Source organism: Mercenaria mercenaria, chromosome 7 (genome assembly GCF_021730395.1).
Source record: "Mercenaria mercenaria strain notata chromosome 7, MADL_Memer_1, whole genome shotgun sequence".
In the NCBI taxonomy this organism is placed as follows: domain Eukaryota; kingdom Metazoa; phylum Mollusca; class Bivalvia; order Venerida; family Veneridae; genus Mercenaria; species Mercenaria mercenaria.
Window position 1 is genome coordinate 44,981,754 of NC_069367.1, and position 24,281 is coordinate 45,006,034.

Sequence of the window (24,281 nt, forward strand, 5' to 3'; positions counted from 1 at the left end):
GTTTTCATCACAAATTATATACTTTGTAGTTTATTTATCATTTTATATATGGATCAAATATGGGTATAGAAATAGACTACACTCTCTTTTTTCTTGTTTTGAAAATTGCCCATTTTCTGCGGAGTATATCCGGTGTACCGCATTACTGCTTCCGCTACTTTCACTACGTGGAAAGATTTGACAGAAAGTGGGTGAAAACAGGCAAATACGGCCCGTCAAAGTCACATTATTTTTTAAAACGTAAAAGAAGCACTAAATCATCATGCCTGCCAAACAGAGAATGAGACTACAGAGTGAAAAACATAGCAAAAACATTTTAGCAAGAGGAAATGTGCCGAAATCATTGGTTTGTAAACATAAAATTTTTTGTTACATGATTATTATTCTTAAACAGGTCAGGATTTCGTAGTTTTTACTGACTTTCTGTAAATTTACTGACAATCCTTAAATCTAAAGATTTTTCAGTCTATAAAAGTATGATAACTTTAATTTTTTCACATTTTGCAAAAATTCAAAGTCATAAACAGGCTGGTAACATTGCCCAATCGGGCTTATGACACAAAAAGTAATATTTTTTGAAAAATAATGAAGATATTTCTTTGAAACTTGGTCCATTTGTTAAGCATAACAAATGATACAAATTAGAATAAAAATAACTTCGTTGCCTTCCGTTTTGGTAGAATTATTTCCCCTTTTCAGATTTTTATGACGCATAATCTTTGAAGTCCAAAAAATCAATGTTCTAATGCTAAGTTTAAAACAAAAAAGGGTTAAATGGCTTTCTAATGCTCTAAATTATTGCGCTAGTACATGAATGTAAACATTTTACTCTGCTTTCACTTACAACATTATAGAGAAATGTTAGTCCTAAAACAATTGCTCATACATCTGCACTAGAAACAAAGTATTCACCCTAAATATATAGAATAAAGGTATTGGCGCACAAGTTTGGAGCACTAGAAAGTCATTGAACCCTTTTCTGTTTTAAACATTGCATTAAAACATAATATTTTTGGACTTCAAAAATTATGTATCATAAAAATCTGAAAAAGGGAAGTAATTCTAACTAAACTGAAGGCAACAAAGTTATTTCTATCTTGATAAGCATTATATGTAATGCTTAATAAATGGACCAAGTTTGAAAGAAATATCTTCATTATTTGTCAAGAAATATTACTTTTTGTGTCATAAGCCCGATCGGGCAATGTTACCAGCCTGATAAACAGGTCCCAGAAAAGTCACAAATTAGCTATATAGCTAAATCTAGCTATATATAGCTAGAAATAGCTATAAAACCAACAACAATTGTTTAACATATATGTATATTAAATGTAAAATAATTATTATCCCATTCAAATGGATTATGAGACAGAAGACAATCACAAAGAATGGAGATCTATGCAGTTTCAGTTTCAATACATGTTGCGAATTTCTGTGATTAGTCATTTATAAATTTGTCTTATACTACGATGATTATCACAGGTGAAAAATTCAGTGATGATTTAACGCAAAATACTGCCACAGTTATTGAAAATGTGACTACAAAGATCTTGGATTTGTGTTATTGTCTTTCATCTCAGGCCCTTCCCCAGCCGCATAAGGCGCCGCGCTACCGCGGCGCTTAAAACACAAAATATAGCTTCCCGCAGCGCTTAAATATCCCGCGCGGTGCCTCAATTATTAGCGCAGCGTCTTAAATCAGTAAGCGATTTCATCCCCGTGAGATACCTCAGGTAAAGTTTATGAATACACAGTGTAGCTAGCTGTTTACCGTGTACTGATAAGGGTTTAAATACGACACGTGTTGATGAAAGTCTGTGTTTTCACAAGTTTGCGGTTAATTGGAACAGGAGTGATTGGAATATAATTAGTTAAGGATTATAATTAGTCTATGCAAAGAAATGGGATAACAGTTGGTGACGGCATGCATGGGTAAGTTAATTGTTATCGAGTAATAATTAGCAGAGAAAGGCAACTGTATTAAAATGACCAGTGATTCTTTGACTGTTTGAAGTTTGAAATCATTTTTCCGGATGAACTGAAGCAAACTTTTTCGAGGATGTTTTAATTACTATTGTTTAATGTGCTATTAATTTCTAAATATTAAACTTTATCTACTATGATATTTTTGTTTCACTTTGCTTTTGTATCTCTCAAAGTAAACATGAAAAGACCAAATGATACAAGTTTCAGTGGAATAACAAAATTTAGGGCAGGTTACCAAACCATCGTTCCTGGGAAAGACCAGTTCCAAATAAACTGCCTACTTTCTCACGTAAAGAACCGGGTTAGTCGATAAAAGGGATGAATGAATTCTCTTCTGCTGTATTTCAAGGAAGTCAATATTTCTATGCTAAATAAACATTGATTTATTTAGAATCTCTATTTACTGAATATATTTACAGCATCATGTATGGTCCAAAGAATTTTAGAAGAAAAATAAAACAAGAAACTTATCAACAACAAAAAAGTTATGATTCATTTTGTCAAGTCATTGAAACATGTCATTCACATTGCAACTTATGTTTCATTTCAGGCTCTTTCATCACACTTCTACCTTGAAGAAGACTGGGTGGTTATTGAATGGGCACAGGCGAAAGCCACCCTTACCACAGATGAACACTTTGAGCACAATGGAGTGGATTATTGGTAATCTGTCCGAGTCTCACCCAAACCTGTGCAAAGTTGCTACAGTGGGACTGCTTCTACCAGCCTCCACAGCTGGTGTGTATACATGTTCTTTCTGAAACTTGCTGCTTGCAGTAAAATACATAGTTAAACTTGAACACTGTTGAAATACAGAACCTGCTTCTGTGTGTAAAAAAGCTGCAATGGTGTTGCTAACACCCACAAATATTTAACAGAAATACTGTTGCAATTCATTGTGCAGAAGAACACAAGATAAATGTCAAATCTTAGGAACTTTTGCAATATAAATCCATCCTTGGTTATCCTTGCTCTGAGAAAATAACAAATACTTTTTTTTGTACTTTCAGATTGTGAGAGAGGTTTCAGCAGTTGAATGTGTAAAGACCACCCACCATTCACCAGTGAGCATGGAAGTGCTTAATGCCTTACTCATGGTTTCCATGCAGCGACAAAAATTGAATGACTTTAATTTCAGTGGTGCAGTAAAGGAATGGCACAGTGCCAAAGACAGACACTTATATGAAAAAAAAATGCCTATGTGTTGTTAGTGTTAGTACAAAAGAAGTGGAAGGACATACGTGTTGTTCGAAAATACTTATAAAAGAAGTGGACATCTGTGTATATGATATATTGATGGTTATATGATTATGTGAAAATGTAGAAGTAATGAAATACATTTTGTTGTGTTTTTTTGCATATGGTATACTTAAAAAAGCACCATTTGGGTTCAATTAAAAAAAAAAATCGAACACGGGAGGGGAAACCCCTCCCGCACCCACCCCTTCCCGCCACGCAAACTTTACCCCAGCGCCTTAAAAAAATTCTGGGGAAGGGCCTGCATCTTATAAACCTTTTGGACATAATTATGACCATTTTGCATCTTGTTTTCACATATTTTGCATTACTGGTATTGGTTTTATAGCTACTTCTAGCTATATATAGCTAGATTTAGCTATATATATAGCTAATTTGTGACTTTTCTGGGACCTAATAAACAGGCTGGTAACATTGCCCGATCGGGCTTGCGACATAAAAAGTAATATTCCTTGAAAAATAATGAAGATATTTCTTTCAAGCTTGGTCCATATATTAAGCATAACAAATGATACAAATTAGAATAAAAATAACTTGGTTGCCTTCAGTTTGGTAGAATTATTTCCCCTTTTCAGATTTATATGACGCATAATCTTTTGAAGTCCAAAAAAATATGTTCTAATGCTAAGTTTAAAACAAAAAAGGGTTCAATGGCTTTCTAATGCTCTAAATTATTGCGCTAGTACATGAATGTATACATTTTACTCTGCTTTCACTTACAACATTATAGAGAAATGTTAGTTCTAATAACATTGCTCATACATAGATCTGCACTACAAACAAAGTATTTACCCTAAATATATAGAATAAAGGTATTGGCGCACAAGTTTGCAGCAATAGAAAGCCATTGAAACTTTTCTGTTTTAAACATTGCATTAAAACATAATTTATTTGGACTTATAAAAAATATGCATCATAAAAATCTGAAAAAGGGAAGTAATTCTATCAAAACTGAAGGCAACAAAGTTATAATTTCTATCTTGATAAGCATCATATGTTATGCTTAATAAATGGACCAAGTTTAAAAGAAATATCTTCATTATTTTTCAATAGAGTATTAGTTTTTATTTCAAAAGCCCGATCGGGCAATGTTACCCCTGATCCGGGAAGAATGTTCCTAAGATGACGTCGCAGTTGTTCTGTCTGGTGAACAGAAAGGCCGGGAAGCTTATTTTAATGTTAAATGCAACAAAACGTATGCAATTCATAATATAATTTTGTTTAAAGATGGAAAGGAAATATAATATATAATTATAATATAACTTGTAAGAAATGGAATGTATTTTTTCGGTGTTCATGCGAAATGAACAACAAAATAGACTGGCAAATTAACCATGAAAATATATAATATACACATGATATAAGAAATGGAATGTATTTTTTCGGTGTTCATGCGAAATGAACAGCAGAATAGATCAATTTGCAAATTAACCATGAATTGCTAGTATCAGTTAGATAATCAAATATATGTTAGACATTAAAGTGGAAGATGATTGGCATTTACACCAACAAATGTATGTCATTGTGATGTAATGAAATGGTGTCGTCTTAAAAAAGAAAAGCAACTGTACAAAACACTACGAATGTGTACAATACAATGTATCTCTTGCTTCATGGAAACATAAACTGGCACAGGAATGGCATGCGATTTAGTCCGAGTAACCTTAATAGATGGTATGATTTAAACCTTTCTTAATTCTTTTCTCAGGGATTTTTCTCCTCGACTGGACGCTCTTTTTTCGCATTTGTAAGCTTTATGCAGATAAGATAAACTGAACAGAACCAGTTACACCTCTTATCAACAATTTTTTTAAGCAAGTGCTTTTTCAAATTATCTGCGAGTTGGGTGTTCGAATCAACAAAGAAAATTCCATGTTTTTGAAACACTGTCGGATTTATACAATCATACTATTAAGTCTTTTTTTTTACGTTGTCAGCATGCAGTAAAACATTTATATTTCTTTTGTTTAAAGATTCTTTTAACACGACTTCTGCAGTGAGAAAAAAATCTGCAAGCTTAAATTTGTCTGAAACATTAAACAGTTTCCTTTTATTTTATAGTTTGATCTATGCAGGGGTATAGCTTAAGATTATATAATAAGGCCAGAGTTTATCTTTCGTTTTATGAGAGATTTTTATAAAATGAGCAGGGGGAGGAGGGAATAAAAATAAAAAGCTTGAAAGTGAGCATCTCGGAAAAAAATAAAAATAAAATAGAATTTTTAAAGAATTTTTTTATTTTGATGAACTTTCGTTTCAAGTTTTGTTTACTTGTGTTTGTGTCCAGTATTAAATATTGTGATGTATTGTTATGTTTTAAGACTATAAAAGCCATTTATACAGGATGAGCATTGAATAAAATTTTGTCGAAATGTACATGCCAGACAATTATTTTCATGCATGTTTGTGAATAAACTGCTTCAGTCATTGTAACTCACACTGGCAAGTCTTTAAAATTCAGAAAGCTTGTTTTACTTAATTTAAGTGGAAGACAAAAATTATTTAATCTGTAACAACAGCCACAGTGAATTTCAGTGACATCAAGTAGTGACTAAACATGTCTGGTGTAAAGTGGCCTAGTAGTGTAGTAGTTTTTGTGGTTTGGTTTTCTTGCATCTTCTGCTGTGTTAAACCTGCTTTTTATAAGTAATATTTACTTGTTGTATCTTTCACCAATATCATCTTTAACCAGGTAACTTTTCAGTTTATGCCAGCTCATAATATACTGGGTTTTATCATGAAAATAAAGTATTTAATAACTTTGAATAACAGTCACAGTGCAGATGACAAGATTTTTTTAAGAGATGAAAAAACGAAAGATAATCTAGCAAAAAGTGAACTGAAAATTTACCTCATTTAACTCTGTAATTTGCACCTTTTTATAATACACTTAGTTCAAGTACTGAAGTTGCATCACTATTTGTCAAAATATTGTCTCCAATAAAAAGTATTCTTTATTATTCTTTATACACTTATGAATTCTATTGAAGTTACAAAAAAAATGGACCATCTGTCTGAGATTTTGCCAACACTACCAGCTGCTTTATGCCAGACAGTCCCAAGCCTGTGTAAAGTGTGAGGGGTCACCATTGAAATAAAAATGTAAAAAAAATCTGCTGTTACAAACATTTATTTGTTCTGCAAACAATGTCTTGAATAAAATTTAATGTCAAAGCACCTTTGATATTGTATTACCTTTCTATGGCAAACTTGTAAGTTGAATCTATTGAAAACAGTATGTGAGGAAGACAATCTTTAGACAATTTATAGATATGCCAGATTGCACTTTAGTATTACTAGTAATTTAATCATTTAAATGAAGTTTACCATCAGCTCAATTTGGACACAATAATCATCGTCCATCCACCCGTGTTGAAAGAGAGAAAAAAACGTTAAAGATTATCGGTAATTATTCAGTTGATAAACTAAGTAATTGACCTTGTTAGCTCACCTGTGACATAGTGACAAGGTGAGCTTTTGTGATCATGCAGCGTCCGTCGTCCGTCCGTGCATCAGTCCGTCCGTCCGTAAACTTTTGCTTGTGACCACTCTAGAGGTCACATTTTTTGTGGGATCTTTATGAAAGTTGGTCAGAATGTTCATCTTGATGATATCTAGGTCAAATTCGAAACTGGGTCACGTGCCTTCAAAAACTAGGTCAGTAGGTCTAAAAATAGAAAAACCTTGTGACCTCTCTAGAGGCCATATATTTCACAAGATCTTCATGAAAATTGGTCAGAATGTTCACCTTGATGATATCTAGGTCAAATTCGAAACTGGGTCACATGCTGTCAAAAACTAGGTCAGTAGGTCTAAAAATAGAAAAACCTTGTGACCTCTCTAGAGGCCATATATATCATAAGATCTTCATGAAAATTGGTCAGAACGATCACCTTGATGATATCTAGTTCAAGTTCGAAACTGGGTTACGTGCCATTAAAAACTAGGTCAGTAGGTCAAATAATAGAAAAACCTTGTGACCTCTCTAAAGGCCATATTTTTCATGGGATCTGTATGAAAGTTGGTCTGAATGTTCATCTTGATGATATCTAGGTCAAGTTCGAAACTGGGTCACGTGCGGTCAAAAACTAGGTCAGTAGGTCTAAAAATAGAAAAACCTTGTGACCTCTCTAGAGGCCATATATTTCATGAGATCTTCATGAAAATTGGTCAGAATGTTCACCTTGATGATATCTAAGTCAAGTTCGAAAATGGGTCACGTGCCGTCAAAAACTAGGTCAGTAGGTCAAATAATAGAAAAACCTTGTGACCTCTCTAGAGGCCATATTTTTGATGGGATCTGTATGAAAGTTGGTCTGAATGTTCATCTTGATGATATCTAGGTCAAGTTCGAAAATGGGTCACGTGCCACCAAAAACTAGGTCAGTAGGTCAAATAATAGAAAAACCTTGTGACCTCTCTAAAGGCCATATTTTTCATGGGATCTGTATGAAAGTTGGTCTGAATATTCATCTTGATGATATCTAGGCCAAGTTCGAAACAGGGTCATGTGCGGTCAAAAACTAGGTCAGTAGGTCTAAAAATAGAAAAACCTTGTGACCTCTCTAGAGGCCATACTTGTGAATGGATCTCCATAAAAATTGGTCAGAATATTCATCTTGATGATATCTAGGTCAAGTTTGAAAGTGGGTCACGTGCCTTCAAAAAGTAGGTCAAATAATGAAAAAACGTTGTGACCTCTCTAGAGGCCATACCCTTGAATGGATCTTCATGAAAATTGGTCAGAATGTTCACCTTGATGATATCTAGATAAAGTTCAAAACAGGGTCACATACCTTCGAAAACTAGGTCAATAGGTCAAATAATAGAAAAACCTTGTGACCTCTCTAGAGACCATATTTTTCAATGGATCTTCATGAAAATTGGTCAGAATTTTTATCTTGATAATATCTAGGTCAAGTTCAGAACTGGGTCACATGAGCTCAAAAACTAGGTTACTATGTCAAATAATAGAAAAAACGACGTCATATTCAAAACTGGGTCATGTGGGAAGAGGTGAGCGATTCAGGACCATCATTGTCCTCTTGTTTTCATGATCAATTTACACCCCCTCAAAGAGCTAAAAGAAGACTAGTGTGTCAGTATCGTGGAGATCAAAGCGGTTTTTTTTGCTCGGGATTGTCATGGCATTACGTCATGTTTTCGCGCCATGTGACACATCACTGTCTGGTCATACCGCATCGGTTCTTAAAATTGCTGAGAAATAGAAATCAATAAAAAGTTTCTTCTTTAATTTGTTATCAAAAGCGAATGTGCTATATCCCGTATAAAAGGTAAATGTCTCAAACGAAAGTTACTATAGTGGATATCCTACCTCTGTGACCTATTTGCCCTCAAGGAATTTACATTATTGTTTGACAAGAAAAACTTAAATTGTTGGTCAAAAATACATGTACAAAGATTCATTTAAAATTTATTAAAAACCGTAGTGACATCACATTGCTTTATTTTAAAATCGCATTTCTATTTATGTTCACGAGGTCACGTAACCTATTCTGTCGCACTAACAGAAATCTGTTTGCCAAAAATCGTTTTACTCCATGTATTGTAATTGCTGCCGCTTTTTCATTATTTAAGATTTTTTTATTCTGTTTTTTTTGTACTTTCTGGTCAAAAGTCTGAATTTTATGCCCATAATATTCATCATTTATTTACTTTTAGAAAGAAATAAGTAACTAAGATCGCGCTGTTTGAATTTTTACAAATGATTATCTGAAAATTTGACCGTTTTTATAGAATTTTGCCTATATTTCTGTCGATATCTTATTAAAATCATTATAGAATTGAAATAGTATTATTTCTCAAGCGGTGTTGAAAACTTGAAGCGAAAATGTTAAAAAATGAATGCACTACGCACGGTTTTTGTGTACGTGTCGATGTAAATTAGATATTACGATAGGTCAAACGTGCTTGTGGAATGGAAAATTACCGGCATGACGTTTTGATATCTTTACGATTCGCGGGTAAATTCCACTCAATCCAGGTAGCGACTGAACCATCTCAAAGTTTGTTTTGGAGATGTAATTTCTGTAATTTCTTGGTAAAGTAAGGACGTCAAAAACCACTCGCTCGATCGATCGAGTACATAGCGATGTCCACTCGTCCTACTCCAATGCAAGCGGGCGAGTGGAATTTTACACCCTGTTAATGCCGATAAATGTACCGCAAAACACGATATTTTGTAAACCAGTCTGCGCGCGTTAAACTTCCTTCCTGTGAAATTACGTCCAGGTGAAAATACACTGAATTTATTTTCTTTAGGGCTGTAAACAACCGATCGGCGGAAAAAATGAAATAAAACTCGGGGAAAACGAATTTTAATTTTATTCCATTTTTGCAATATTTAGGACCGGCGCTCCCATAAACGAAAAATAAAAAAACTCTGGCCTAAGAAAGAATTACTTTCTGTTGGTGACGTATCGGTATCGTCATGCCATTGCTGTATAGCAGTTACTGCTGCGACTGCAAATTCATTTTTTTGAATACTTTTTAAAATGTTTGATTAAGCAAAATGGAAAATTTTTCTTCATACTAAATGGAAAATGTCAGAACAGCCCGATCCCATTATCGGACTATTCCGGCTGTTTATCGGGTCCCACTCGATAAACTCCGTAATGAGCAACACGATATGTGATTAACACCTAATTGCTATTGATTGACAGGTAGTAAATACCGTACATATCAGAGGATAACAAAGCCACGGTGCCACACTGTACCTTTGAAGTGCTTTCATCAGCACTCCATCTCTATATTACCTCTATGATAGCACCTGTTAGTATTATTTCAGTAAATCATTACAAAATTCAGTTTATTTCTCTGAACTTTTAACTAGCTATAATAAATGTCTTCAAATGCCTACTGCTTGTTTCTTTTTTTACACATATGTATTTTGTCATTGTTGACATCTGTGCATATTTTATTATGTCTCCCACCACACAGTGGTGTAGGAGACATATTGATTTATTCCAGTCTGTGTCTGTCACAAAGCTTGACCTAATCTAAGTTGAACATTTCTCATCCGATCTCACCAAACTTGAACAGAATGTGTTTGATCATAAGACCTCGGCCAAGTTCAATAACTAGCCAAATCGGCCAAGGCACTTAGGAATTATGGCCCTTGAACATAATTACCAACACTACTGGTGCAGCATTGTAGACCAGTTACTCCACTACCGATACAGCATTGTAGACTGGTGCAGCATTGTAGACCAGTTACTCCACTACCGATACAGCATTGTAGACTGGTACAGCATTGTAGACCAGTTACTCCACTACCGATACAGCATTGTAGACTGGTACAGCATTGTAGACCGGTTACTCCATCATGTGAATACCAACAGGCCACAAACAGTATACAAGGACGGACTTACTATTCAGATGATTAGGCAGTTGTGGGAGACATGCATTTTTCTCAAGAGCACCTCTAGTTATCGTTTGAATATAGAGTAATGCGTCTGAAGATTTTTGTCGGCTGGCTGCTATTATTACTGGGATCATTCTTACACTTATTCTTGTTCACAGCCTTTTATACTTTTTATGTTGATGCTGCTTACTACTGTTATCATAGCTGTCTGTTGTAAACGAGTGTTCATTTGTTGCAGTCTTGCCAACTCAAAATAAATATTACAGACTATTATGGTCATTTTAACTGAAAGAGGAAGTCCAAGAAAAACTTGATATTCAGTCCTAACATTTATGCTTTACACCTGTAGTGAAATTCAGATACACAGTTTTATTTCAGATATAATTTTATCATTTGATAGTGAAAATGCAACCTATGGGTTATAGATATCATGGAGTCTTATGATGGTTAAAATAGATGTAAAATTAAAGTTCTTTTCAACAGTGAGCTATATTATATATTTGTGGCTAAGTACTTGTATGTATTTTTCCCATGCAGGTGTTCGTTTAAGTAATAAATTAATACTTAGGTATTTGATGTTTTTGTCACCAAAAAAAACCCAGAATTTTCTTTGAATTTGGAGTCATTTTTGCAGTATTTCCAACTTTTTGAAATTTTAGGAGTATTTTCCAGTACGGGAATTCCCGGTAAATACTTGTGTGAATTCCCGCCCCTGGGAAATTCCGGCCAACCCTGAACCTGTGGTTATGATTTAAATTGAAATTTTAACAAATTTCATATATTATTATACGCAGTCTGTAAATTTATAGACTGAATTTTTAGCTCCACTATTCGGAGATATAACTTTAATGCAATATAAAATAAAGACTTGAAACTTAAAATGTATCTTTATCATCTGCATGTGTTGTAACAATCCCCATAACTCTGATTTGTATTTTTGACCAAATTATGCCCCTTTCATACTTAAATTTTTTAACAAACTTCGTTTTCTGGACATAACTTTGGTTCTATATAAGATAATGACTTGAAACTCAAAATATATCTTTACCATCATCATCTGCATGTGTGCACTGGTAACAATCCCAATAACTCTTAATTTGTGTTCTTGACAGAATTATGCCCCTTGGTGTATCTTCCTTATAAAGTAGAGGTCTCTTATTGAGACATATCTTCATTTTACTGTCAAATCCCTGAATAGTGGAGCGCACTGTCTTATTGACAGCTCTTTTTTAGCTCACCTGTCACATAGTGACAAGGTGAGCTTTTGTGATCGTGCAGTGTCCGTCGTCCGTGTGTGCGTAAACTTTTGCTTGTGACCACTATAGAGGTCACATTTTTTGTGGGATCTTTATGAAAGTTGGTCAGAATGTTCATCTTGATGATATCTAGGTCAAGTTCGAAACTGGGTCACGTGCCATCAAAAACTAGGTCAGTAGGTCTAAAAATAGAAAAACCTTGTGACCTCTCTAGAGGCTATATATTTCACAAGATCTTCATGAAAATTGGTCAGAATGTTCACCTTGATGATATCTAGGTCAAGTTCGAAACTGGGTCACGTGCCACCAAAAACTAGGTCAGTAGGTCTAAAAATAGAAAAACCTTGTGACCTCTCTAGAGGCCATATATTTCACAAGATTTTCATGATGAAATTGGTCAGAACGTTCACCTTGATGATATCTAGGTCAAGTTCGAAAGTGGGTCACGTGTCGTCAAAATCTAGGTCAGTAGGTCAAATAATAGAAAAACCTTGTGACCTCTCTAAAGGCCATATTTTTCATGGGATATGTATGAAAGTTGGTCTGAATGTTCATCTTGATGATATCTAGGTCAAGTTCGAAACTGGGTCACATGCGGTCAAAAACTAGGTCAGTAGGTCTAAAAATAGAAAAACCTTGTGACCTCTCTAGAGGCCATACTTGTGAATGGATCTTCATAAAAATTTGTCAGAATGTTCATCTTGATGATATCTAGGTTAAGTTCGAAAGTGGATCACGTGTCATCAAAAAGTAGGTCAGTAGGTCAAATAATGTCATTGTGACCTCTCTAGAGGCCATATTTTTCATGGGATCTGTATGAAAGTTGGTCTGAATGTTTATCTTGATGATATATAGGTCAAGTTTGAAACTGGGTCAACTGCAGTCAAAAACTAGGTCAGTAGGTCTTAAAATAGAAAAACCTTGTGACCTCTCTAGAGGCCATACCCTTGAATGGATCTTCATGAAAATTGATCAGAATTTTCACCTTGATGATATCTAGATCAAGTTCGAAACTGGGTCACGTGCCATCAAAAACTAGGTCAGTAGGTCTAAAATTAGAAAAAATCTTTTGAGCTCTCTAGAGGCCATATTTTTCAATGGATCTTCATGAAAATTGGTCAGAATTTTTATCTTGATGATATCTAGGTCAAGTTCAAAACATGAGCTCAAAAACTAGGTCACTATGTCAAATAATAGAAAAATCGACGTCATACTCAAAACTGGGTCATGTGGGAACAGGTGAGCGATTCAGGACCATCATGGTCCTCTTGTTTAATTTATGGATTTTCCATATATTTACAACAACATATCCTAGACCTGCAGGTCAGAGACTTCACTCGGATTGAAACTTCAGTTTGGACATTCACTTGATCTTATAATCATTGTTTCTCATTTAAAAGACAAAAAGTCTTTCCATCGAAAGACTCAAAGTCAAATGAGCTTATGCATTAAGCATTGAAAATCCATGAAAGAATGTATACTTAAAAACACTTATTTTAGAAATTATTCTGTGCAGATTTATTTCAACATAAATTATCTTTCTTTTATCAAATTTTAAAAATCCAAATTATTTGGAAATTTTGTTTAAGTATTACAGTTCCTAAGCAAACGTTTTTGAAAAGGTGTTTCTTATAACATTTATTTGAAATAGCAAGTTGATTAAATGAATAAATAATGTTACTGTAATGCAATGATTGTTTTCGTTAAGATTTCATGGTTTTTCAACGCTTAAGCTAAGTCCAGCCTTTCTGTCAATACAGATCTATGACGACTCTTACCTGTTAGATTTCAGTACATGCTAGAATACTGTGCTTTCATTGTGCTTGTGTACTGCAGTATTTTTTCCCGTGGACATCTGAAATGGATAGGAATCAGACAAACACAGAGAGTGGACATACTGAAACATACAGAACCATTAATTTTTGTATGTTTATTTTTTTTAGGCAATCAGCATGACGGTCGTGCTGATAATTTTCTTTATCTGCACGACCGTCATGCTTATTACTTTCGTTATTCATACGACGGTCGTTCCTATTTTTTCATTATTCACGCATTGATCATGTGCGGAAAGTCATGCTGATTATTTTTGTTACCCATTCAACTAAACATGTATGTCAATCACGCCATGCTCCAACCAACAGTTTGTATGTAGTACATCAATGTCTGTCATTATCAAAGGTGTTCATTAGCAGTATACAGAGGGAGTATAACGAAAGGCATAAGTGAAAATAATGAAAGGTTTGTTGGTTCGATAATAAGGAGAAATCAACTGGACAACGCGTTTGGACTATCCATTTTTTCCTGATTTCAGTACATTTAGTCATATTATTCGATTGTGATTTTCAGCTCATTTTCGCACCGTTATTATCCGGACCCAAAAGTGAGGTTCACTTCTTTTTACTCGGTTTCTGTTTAGTTCCCGAAAACATTCAGACTTGATTTATGTTTTGAAAATGGTAATTATGTGCTTTTATAAACTCTTCTTGAGTATTTTGTGACACTGGCTCAAGGAAAATTATTTGATTTAGGATTTATAGATGGTCAGAAACGTTCTAATGATAGTGCTAGTTTTGGATGTTGCATAGCAGTATAGCTTGACCTCTGAAAAGCTGAGCTTGCCTCTTGAAAATCCGCTTTTGGCCCTTGAAATTTTAGGCTGAAGAGCCAGCAACACTTGAATTTCAGAAACCATCAAACGACGACATTGATGCCGTGACCAGTATAAACACGGATTTACAGAAGCTACAAACACAACGAGAGGCAGAAAAGCAAGTTGTTCAAAGATACTTAGAGAAATTAGACAAGGCAAAAACGAATGATGAATTGGTAGAGTTTGATACCATTCTGAAGGTTCTTCAAACTAAAGTTGAACAAATACAGACATTGAGTGAGAAGATACTAGATCTTACAGATTTTGACAATACTGAAGATGAGATTCTAAACACTGAAGAATTTTCAATAGACTTGGAAGTTAAAATTCAGAAGCTGCATGCGTACAGAAATTCACGGGAAACAAGTTCAGGATCAAACTTACAGGGGTGTGGTGATGAGCATATTGAGGAGACACGAGAAATGCGTACTTCAAAACATAGCGTGAGTATTGTTTCATCGAATTCTTCCCAACATCATAAATTGGCCAAGTTAACACTTCCAATGTCCGATGGTAATATCTTGCTTTGGCTAACCTGGGACCTGTTTGAGTCGCCTGTGCACAACAGTGTCAATCTGACCGATGTTCAGCAATTCAGCTACATGTATCTTAAGAACCAGCTTGAGGCCAAAGCAGCGAGAACTGTAGAAGGGTTTAAATTAAATAATAGTAACTATACTTGTGCATTGAACTTATTGAAAGAAAGATTTGGTCAAGAACTTAAAATTGTACATGCAACAATTCAAGCATTATTGAACTTACCTTTTCCTGTAAGCAATATTTTCAGCCTACAGAACTTTCATGATAAACTTGAGGCCTATATCAGAAGTTTAGAATCCTTAGGCCAGAGCCAAGAAACTTATGGTAATTTGTTAGTGCCAATTATTCTTGATAAACCTCTGGTGGAAGTAAAGAAGAATCTCGCACACGAACAGGTGCCACGTACTGGCAGTTAACCAGAACTTAGATACATCGTGAAATTTCTATTCTGGAAGTGGGAAAAGTCATCAAGTACCTGCACAGAATAAAACCCAATATTATGGAACGACAGCAGCATGACTGGAGCAAAACAACTGCGACGTTAACTTAATGCTACTACAAGAGACAGAAATTTATACATTCAGAAGTACAAACACAAATGCAAGAGACATTAGAATAGACACCCGAAACCTGCGATAAAGAGTGCGTTTTGTGACAGAATACATAGTGTGATTAACTCACTGCAGTAAAATGTTGACAATGCACCGCGAATGAACATTGTGAAAGAAAAATAATTTATGTTTCAACTGCTTAGGGAAACATCAAGTTTCGAATTGTCATTCAACCAAGAGATGCCAAAAATGCCACAGAAAACTTCACACAGCTATATGCAGAAAAGAACTATTATTGTACAATTCTTGTCCAGAGTATTTCTCAGCAACCACTGGAGTATTTCTCAGCAACTACAAGAAATATTAAAACAACAGTTTCTTTATAACTGTAGATTAAATGATTCAAGTCTCTATGACTTTTGTAATGTGGAAATAGAGAGTATAGAACATAATATGTTTTGGAGCTGCCAAAAAGCACAAACATTTTGGAACAAATTGTTTCAATGGCTAATTGAAATTGGTCAAGAATCTTGACCAATTTCAATTAGCCATTGAAACAGTTTGACTCAAGATGAATTTCAATCATTTTTTCTTTCAAGAAGTGAAATAATATCATTCATTCTTATTACTTACATGTAATATAGTTGTAAAATGAAGAAAACATTACCAAACATACTTATCTTTAAACAAAAACTGTCCAACAGATTAAAAATTGATAAGTATAGGGCATTTCAAAACCTTCTTTTGATAGTTTCAACAATGATTGGAGAAATTTCATATCAGTGTTGAATATTTGTACAAACAATGTTTACTACCAAAGCTGTTACCTTTCTTTTCTCTGATTTACTTCGTTTTGTTAAAATTCCTTTTCCTTTCACCTTACATGAAAGATTTTTTCATACTCATTGTGTTATTTTTTCCATCCTTTTTTAAAATTTTAATCCACATATAAAAGGTCTCATCTTAATTGCAGTAGAAATTGTACACACAAATGAAACCTTATCATACATACATGTAGTCATGTAATAAGCTGTAATGCATTTAAAATTATAATATTGTATAAATATGTGTTTATGATGTATTTTTGAAATAAACGGGCCTTAAAAGTGGTTCAAAAGAAAAAAAAAAACGATTCAACATTTTTGTGTTCTGTTGTAAAAGTGAATGGATGAAATTTCACATATGAAGGCATTGACCTCCAGACAAAAAAAGAAAATGTTCAAAGTTCAAAAGTTACAATGTAGTGACAATTGGATTTTATTTAACTAGGAAGTACACAAGCACGATAATAGCATTATTCTTCTAAAAGCCCAACTCCTTAGCTCAGCAGGGAGAGTTCTGATCTGTGGATTGTGAGGTTATAGTTTGATACCTTGGGCATATGTTTTGCACGAAAATTTGATAAAAAGACATTGTGTCTAAAATCATTTGTCCTCCACCTCTGATTCATGTGGAGAAGTTGGCAGTTACTTGCAGAGAACAGGTCAGTACTTGTACAGAATCCAGGCACACGTGTTATGTTTACTACCCAGTGTTACATTAACTGAAATACCACAGAAAAACAGTGTTATAAACCCAACATGAAACAAAAATTTCCTTCCCTTGAAAAGTAATGGTCATGAGCTATCACAATAATGTTACATATTGCTATTTCAGAAACCATCAGAAGAGAAGTATCCAGTGGGACCATGGCTGCTTGCATTGTTTATCTTTGTTGTTTGTGGCTCAGGTAAATATTTTGTCGTTTTCTTTCATTTGTTGTCACCAAATTGTGACCGCTTCATTAAACTTTTGCATTTTGTTAGGTTTCACTAAAGCTTTTAGGTCAAATGCTTTATAAACTTCGCACACATGTTCGATATCATCAGATGATCTCACAAAACAAGTTACCAGCATAACTGTAGCTTTGATTTTGTCAAAACTGTGCCCCTTCTTAATTTTGGTTAAACTTAAGCATTTTAGCATGTTTTCTAAGGTATATACTACTTGAACAAATGTTTCTAGATTCTCTGCACATCTTTTGCATGATGAGTTGACCTTGCTAGCAAGTTTCATAATAATAATTCTGATATACATTTTGGCAAAATTATGCTCCTTTTTCAATGTAGGAAATTTTGCTGAGGCTTTTTATGTATGTAGTGTATGCTAGTATTAAGTGGAGCCCTGTAATTAAACAATTCTTGTTACATATCTGGTATTCATAAAGTTCTTGGTTTGTCTCCCCTTGTCAGCAGTTAGTGAATACTTAATGTTGCATTACTTACGCAGAACTTGACCACGGCCATATATAACTTCTGGATTGATGAATGGGAGTGTATTAGAATTTCCCTAGCTTAATGTTCAGTCAATTTTTCACTAAAGATCAGGAAGGAAGGTTCTCCAGTTAATTTCATTGTACTGTTCATCAATTACTTCCTCTTTTTCTTGCTTTCCGAAATGTTATATAATATTAATGACAACTTTAAAAATAGAATTGCTCCTTTATCCTTAGGCAGTTCGTTTGATAGTTACAGTGCTCCAAGTGACAATTCTTTGTCAATTTTTAGCTCGACTATTCAAAGAATAGTCTAGCTATTCTACTCACCCTGGCGTCGGCGTCGGCGTCGGCGTCGGCGTCACACCTTGGTTAAGTTTTTGCATGCAAGTACATACAGCTATCATTTAAAGGCATATAGCTTTGAAACTTATTTATTCTTTTTCTAGGTCAATTACCAACCTCACTGGGTCAAGTTCCATAACTCTAACATGTATTTTGAGCAAATTATGCCCCCTTTTGGACTTAGAAAATTCTGGTTAAAGTTTTACATGCAAGTTACTATCTCCAAAACTAATGCAGATATTGAATTGAAACTTCACATGTGTCTTCGGGGTTATAAAACTAGTTGATAGCACCAAGTCCATAACTCTGACCTTCATTTTGGCCAAATTATGCCCCCTTTTGGACTTAGAAAATTCTGGTTAAAGTTTTGCGTGCAAGTACATACAGCTATTACTAAAAGGCATATAGATTTGAAACTTATTTTTTCTTTTTCTAGATCAATTACCTACCTCACTGGGTCAAGTCCCATAACTCTGGCATGTATTTTTGGCCAAATTATGCCCCCTTTTGGACTTAGAAAATTCTGGTTAAAGTTTTGCGTGCAAGTACATACAGCTATTACTAAAAGGCATATAGATTTGAAACTTATTTTTTCTTTTTCTAGATCAATTACCTACCTCACTGGGTCAAGTCCCATAACTCTGGCATGTATTTTGGCCAAATTATGCCCCCTTTTGGACTTAGAAAATTCTGGTTAAAGTTTTGCGTGCAAGTACATACAGCTATTACTAAAAGGCATATAGATTTGGAACTTATTTATTCTTTTTCTAGATCAATTACCTACCTCACTGGGTCAAGTTCCATAACTCTTAACATGTATTTTGAGCAAATTATGCCCCCTTTTGGACTTAGAAAATTCTGGTTAAAGTTTTACATGCAAGTTACTATCCCCAAAACTAATGCAGATATTGAATTGAAACTTAACATGTTTCTTCGGGGTTATAAAACTAGTTGATAGCATCAAGTCCCATAACTCTGATATGTCCCCTTTTGAACTTAAAACTCTTTTGATATTTAACATTTTGGGTAATAATTTCCAGCTTCTGTGACAATATTTCGAATAGTCGAGCTTGGCTGTCTTATGGACAGCTCTTGTTATTTATTATTGTCGTTAAACTGTCAAAATTTCTTTCCAAGAACAGACATGATCGAGTTGTTGATGGTGAGAAAAAATAACTGTCTTAGTTTTAACACATTTATTGACTAAGATCTGTTTCAAATCCTGTGCAGCTGCCACAGAAAATAGATTTACTGACCTGCTATGTCTTTCAAGGATTTTTTTCAAATTAGTTTTTCAGTTAATGCATCATTGCCGGTAAGTTAGAAAAAAAGGAGAGAAAACTAGAAATTTAATGGACAGAACCTTCCAAATTTGAATCATTGATGTCTCTTTTTTTTCCAGAGACACTTCCTTTAAAAAGCTTTTGTTATATTGCATATTTTTGTTGTTTTTAATATATCATAATGTAAAAAAGGTTGTTAATTTTCATCATTATTAAATCCCCCAGTTGTGAATGTCCTTATCTTTAAGCACTAGTAACTAGTATTTAAGCTCTGTTCTTTTACCAATGTCTGATAAATACTCCCAAGGCATAGAAAAAGGTCAAAGATAAGATATAGATAAGCAATTAACTTTACCATCAAAATATTTCAGTGAACTTTAAGAATTTAATCAAGGTCTCCTTGTGGTCTATCATCCATTTTACCATGGTTTATTGTTCAGATGCTTAGATATTTAACCCCATGGGCTAACACCCTTGACGTGGTTCAGTTGCTGCACATCTGAACTCTGAACCCTGATAATTCAGGTGACAAACCACTTTTATTGCTCGCAGTTCTAATAATGTACTAATACAGCATCAAATGGCAGCTCTGTATATATTAATTTTGTTGTAGAAAAACGAAAGGTCTTAAGGTCTACAAAATAAAACATATCTAAAATTATCATAAGAAGCATTGAATGAAGTCTCACTTAACATATTGGAAAATATTCCTTCCCTTTTTTTTTTTGCAAAGAAACCCTAAACAAAAGCATGTATATCTTTGTTTGGCCTAACTGATATTTTGGTCTTTGTCACTGAATTTTATATTATTTCTTTTTTTTCTATTTCAGCAATATTCCAAATCATACAGAGTATACGGATGTTCTAACAGCAGCAAGTTGACATGGATTCTCTCCCTTTATACGACCTTGGTTATGTCTCAGGATAAATGTTGATTAAACAATGATCTTTTGTGAATACTACAGCATACTTTTAGTACTAGAAACTCAATTTGTGAATATGTTGATGGTCACTTTGTGACATAAAGTGCCATGAAACATATCAAATTCTTATGGACTTGTATCAAATGGACTCTTTAATTGTAGATATAGTGTTATTTTGTAAAGATGCAATTCTTCCCAAAATTCTAGAGTTGAGTCCGTTCATGTAAATTAACACAGAATATACAGGTATATATGTGAACATTATGACAGCTTTAATTTGTAAGTGTTTCTACTTTACATGTACATTTAATTTACTTAATGATAGAAATTGACTGTTCTAAAAGAACATGAATAGTGTATAATAAAATTTGGTAATGACATTTTGAATCTTAATTTCATTTGCACTAATCACATCATCATGTAATTGTTTCATTTCATACTTATTTTAAAGATGAAAATAAAAGGAGCACTATTTACTTTTAAAGATTCATTTATGGTGCTGTTTTAATAAGTCTTGATAGTGTCTTAAGAGTTTTATAGGGAAGTGTAAAATTTTCAACATACATTTATTTAAGAAAAGGACATCATTAAAAAGGTGTCTTTTTATCACTAACTTGTAACTGTTACCATCTACCTTAAAGACATCATGAGCATAATTTCTATAACCAAACTTGCTATTTAATGCATATTTTTATCAGTGGCCTAATTAAACACTTTGTCACATTGCTAGGTTAGTTAGTAACTTACTTTGAAATATATGTATGCTATCTCATTGGACTAAATTACATATTTTGAGAAATGATATGTGTCATAGGATATTTAAATTATTGTTCATTTTATTATTGAAAGTACAATCAACTGGTTGATAAGAATCATAACTTATGCTGTACTTGCTTCAACTAGTCACTATCTGGAGTAAAACTTGGAAATGTAAATTTTTTCTGTTTGATACTCTCATAGAATATGTATTGATTGTAATGAAATTTGGTCTGGTTCATTTATTTTAACTGCCAAGTTTTAGTACAGTCTGGTATTTGAGCAAAAATAGATTGAAAATTGATAGATCTAAATTATATGGTCAATAAATTCTATTATAGAGTTATGAAATAGTGGTCCAGATTTGTAACTAATGATTCTAAATGAAATGCAAGGTTATAAAGACGGGTGTGGAGACCAGTTATAAGCAGAAGTTTGAAGCTGATCAGTAGTGAGGTTTTGTTATTTGTGACTGGTTTCCTGTCTCGTGTTTATAAGCTTGGAACCAGAAGATTATTATACACATGATTTTGGGAACATGACCATTTTTTTATGTCAATTATGTTTTTGATAATTGATATTCAATATGCTTGATGTTTGTTTATTAAAACATTGATAAAAAAATCACTAATTTTTTGACATGCACATAATAATTATTTAGAAATCAGTGGAAAATACATGTAATACCGGTAGTCATTTTTGCTGTAAAGTTTACTTGCACCTTAAAGGGGACATCCAGGACTTTCACAACTGTTAAAACTTGCAATTAAATAAAGAAAAATCTCTGGAAGACTAAAACATTCAGAATGCTAAAATATCATAGGGCTTTCGGGATTCCATTAATGGTCATTTCTGATTGGTTTATAGTGCAATTAAAGATGATATAATATATATATATACATACATTATAGAATACTTGATATTCTCTGTCAGCTTGTCAGAACTGTTGGTTATCAATAATTGGTTTTTGTCTTCTTGTATTTTAAGTAAGTCGTAAAAAAAGTTTTGACATTAAAATTGGGTGTTCAGAATTTTACTAGTCAATATTAGATAATTGTCAATTAGGAATCTTTCTGACTGTCATGTTACATCAAGGCTAAATCTGTTGTTGTTTGGGTAAATTGTTTGGTATTGTTGCCACATGGGTAACAGTACACTGTACATGTAAATTTTGTAAGTTTTATTGTGTCAGTATGTGTCTTACATACCAATCATCCTTTGTTTGGCAGGCAGTGGTAGTATAAGAGAATTTTCTATGAAGCATTCCAGTTTAAAAAGAAGTTCAAAACAGTATTTTTGTTTAAAATATTACATATATGACAAATATGTTAATGTGTTATCAACATTAAACTGTGCTTAAGGTTTGAAGAAAAGAGAAAACTTTTGGTGTTTTGTCACTTACTATGAAAAAAATGTAAAATTTGTAAAAGGAGGAGTTTGAATAGATACTGAATTTCAGGTCAGTCTCAGCTAATTACTTTGAAAATAACTTTTTAGAGAAAACTTGAAAAACTTCACTTGAAGTAATAATTGATGTCTTTTATTAGTATCAGTTTTTGACTGGTTCTTATTGAATTTCTGGACATACGAACTGTGTTTTAATCTGGTTTTAGAGAAATTGATTAGACTGCTTTTCATAGCAGTATTTCTATATTTGTACATGTATTAAAATGTCAAATAAAATGTTAAAGACACGATTTGTTCTGTGTTTTTGAGTTGGCCTTGATAAATATCACAAGTCATTGCTGTGCATCGGGCAACAGTCTTGTGTAGACGTCTCATTAACAACTCTCAGCCAGCTCATAGTTCACTCATCACACCTGAATAAAATTTTATGCTTGCCTTCCCACATGAACACCAATGTATGATACAGGTTCCGTAACTTCTAATATACACCCGAAGGAACGTACTATGTTATGACGCCGGTGTCCGTCCTTTAGCAATTCCGTGTCCGCAGCCCTTTAAGGATTTCGAAGAAACGTGACACAGATGTTCACCACATCCAGACGATGTGTGGAACGCATGTTTCGGGTGGCTCGCTTCAAGGTCAAGGTCACACTTCGGGTTCAATGGCCGTATGTCACTCTTGAACTGCTTAGAGGAAACTACTTGAAGGATTTTAAAGAAACTTTACACATATGTTCACATAGAGACGACGTGCAGAGCACATATTTCGAATGGCTCTCTTCAAGGTCAACGTCGCACTTAGGGGTCATATGACGTTGTTTCGTGTTCGCTCTGTAACTCTCCAACTGCCAGAAGGATTTTAAAGAAACTTAGCACAAGTGTTCACCATGTCATGTTTCGGATGGCTCGCTTCAAGGTCAAATGTCACACTTAAAGAGTCAAAGGTCATACCTTCGGGCGTATATTGCTCCGCTTTGCGGTGCACTTGTTATTCTGATGAAATAATGTCCCTTTTGTATTGGGCAGTTTGTTCTAGTGATTGTCAGCGGGTTTACAAGTGTCCCAGTAACTAAACATCGTAACTAAATAAAACTTCATGAACCCCCTTGTGATCGTAATACCAACTTTACTTTGGTCCAATATTTTTTGCAGAAGCATCATAATATGGACCTCTCTAAGTTTTTGCAAATTAGGGGGTTTTAGGGGCTACAAGAGGTCCTTATAATGCTGCTACAAACTGTAAATAGAAATACATTTAACCAAGATTTTCTAATGAACTGCTTGATGGATCTTTATCAAGCTTGATTTGTAGAATCATTCTAAGGTCCACTCTAAAATTAATGCACTCGACCCCTTTAGGGACCACGTAGAGCTAAAATAGAAGTACCTTTAAACATCTTCGTCTAATGCATAGTTTGATGGATAAACTTCATACCATTTAGGATCTCTCTAAAATTTGTAGAGGGGTGGGGGGGGGGGGGGGGGCTAGGACGCCTTATGGGTCACTAGAGCTAAAATCGAAATAACTAAATTTTCATGACTTCTTAATGGACTTGCATTAAGCTTTGTCTGTAGCATTATAATATTTCCTTTCCCAATTTATTCAAAAGGAGGAACTCTGCCTATCAGGGGTCGCTTGAGCTAATAGAATTACATTTGAACACATTCTTCTCATGAATTGTTCGATGG

At 34.0% G+C, this 24,281-nt stretch overlaps 1 protein-coding gene across 1 annotated transcript; it reads left to right on the top strand.

Annotated features, from left to right (window-relative positions):
- Window positions 1-140: 140 nt before the first annotated feature.
- On the top strand, window positions 141-22,879 carry LOC128558577 (stress-associated endoplasmic reticulum protein 2-like). Its single transcript, XM_053548308.1, has 3 exons — window positions 141-346; window positions 17,281-17,353; window positions 20,337-22,879. The coding sequence occupies exons 1-3, from the start codon at window positions 263-265 to the stop codon at window positions 20,372-20,374; spliced, it is 195 nt and encodes a 64-aa protein (XP_053404283.1). The 5' UTR covers window positions 141-262; the 3' UTR covers window positions 20,375-22,879.
- Window positions 22,880-24,281: the final 1,402 nt, after the last annotated feature.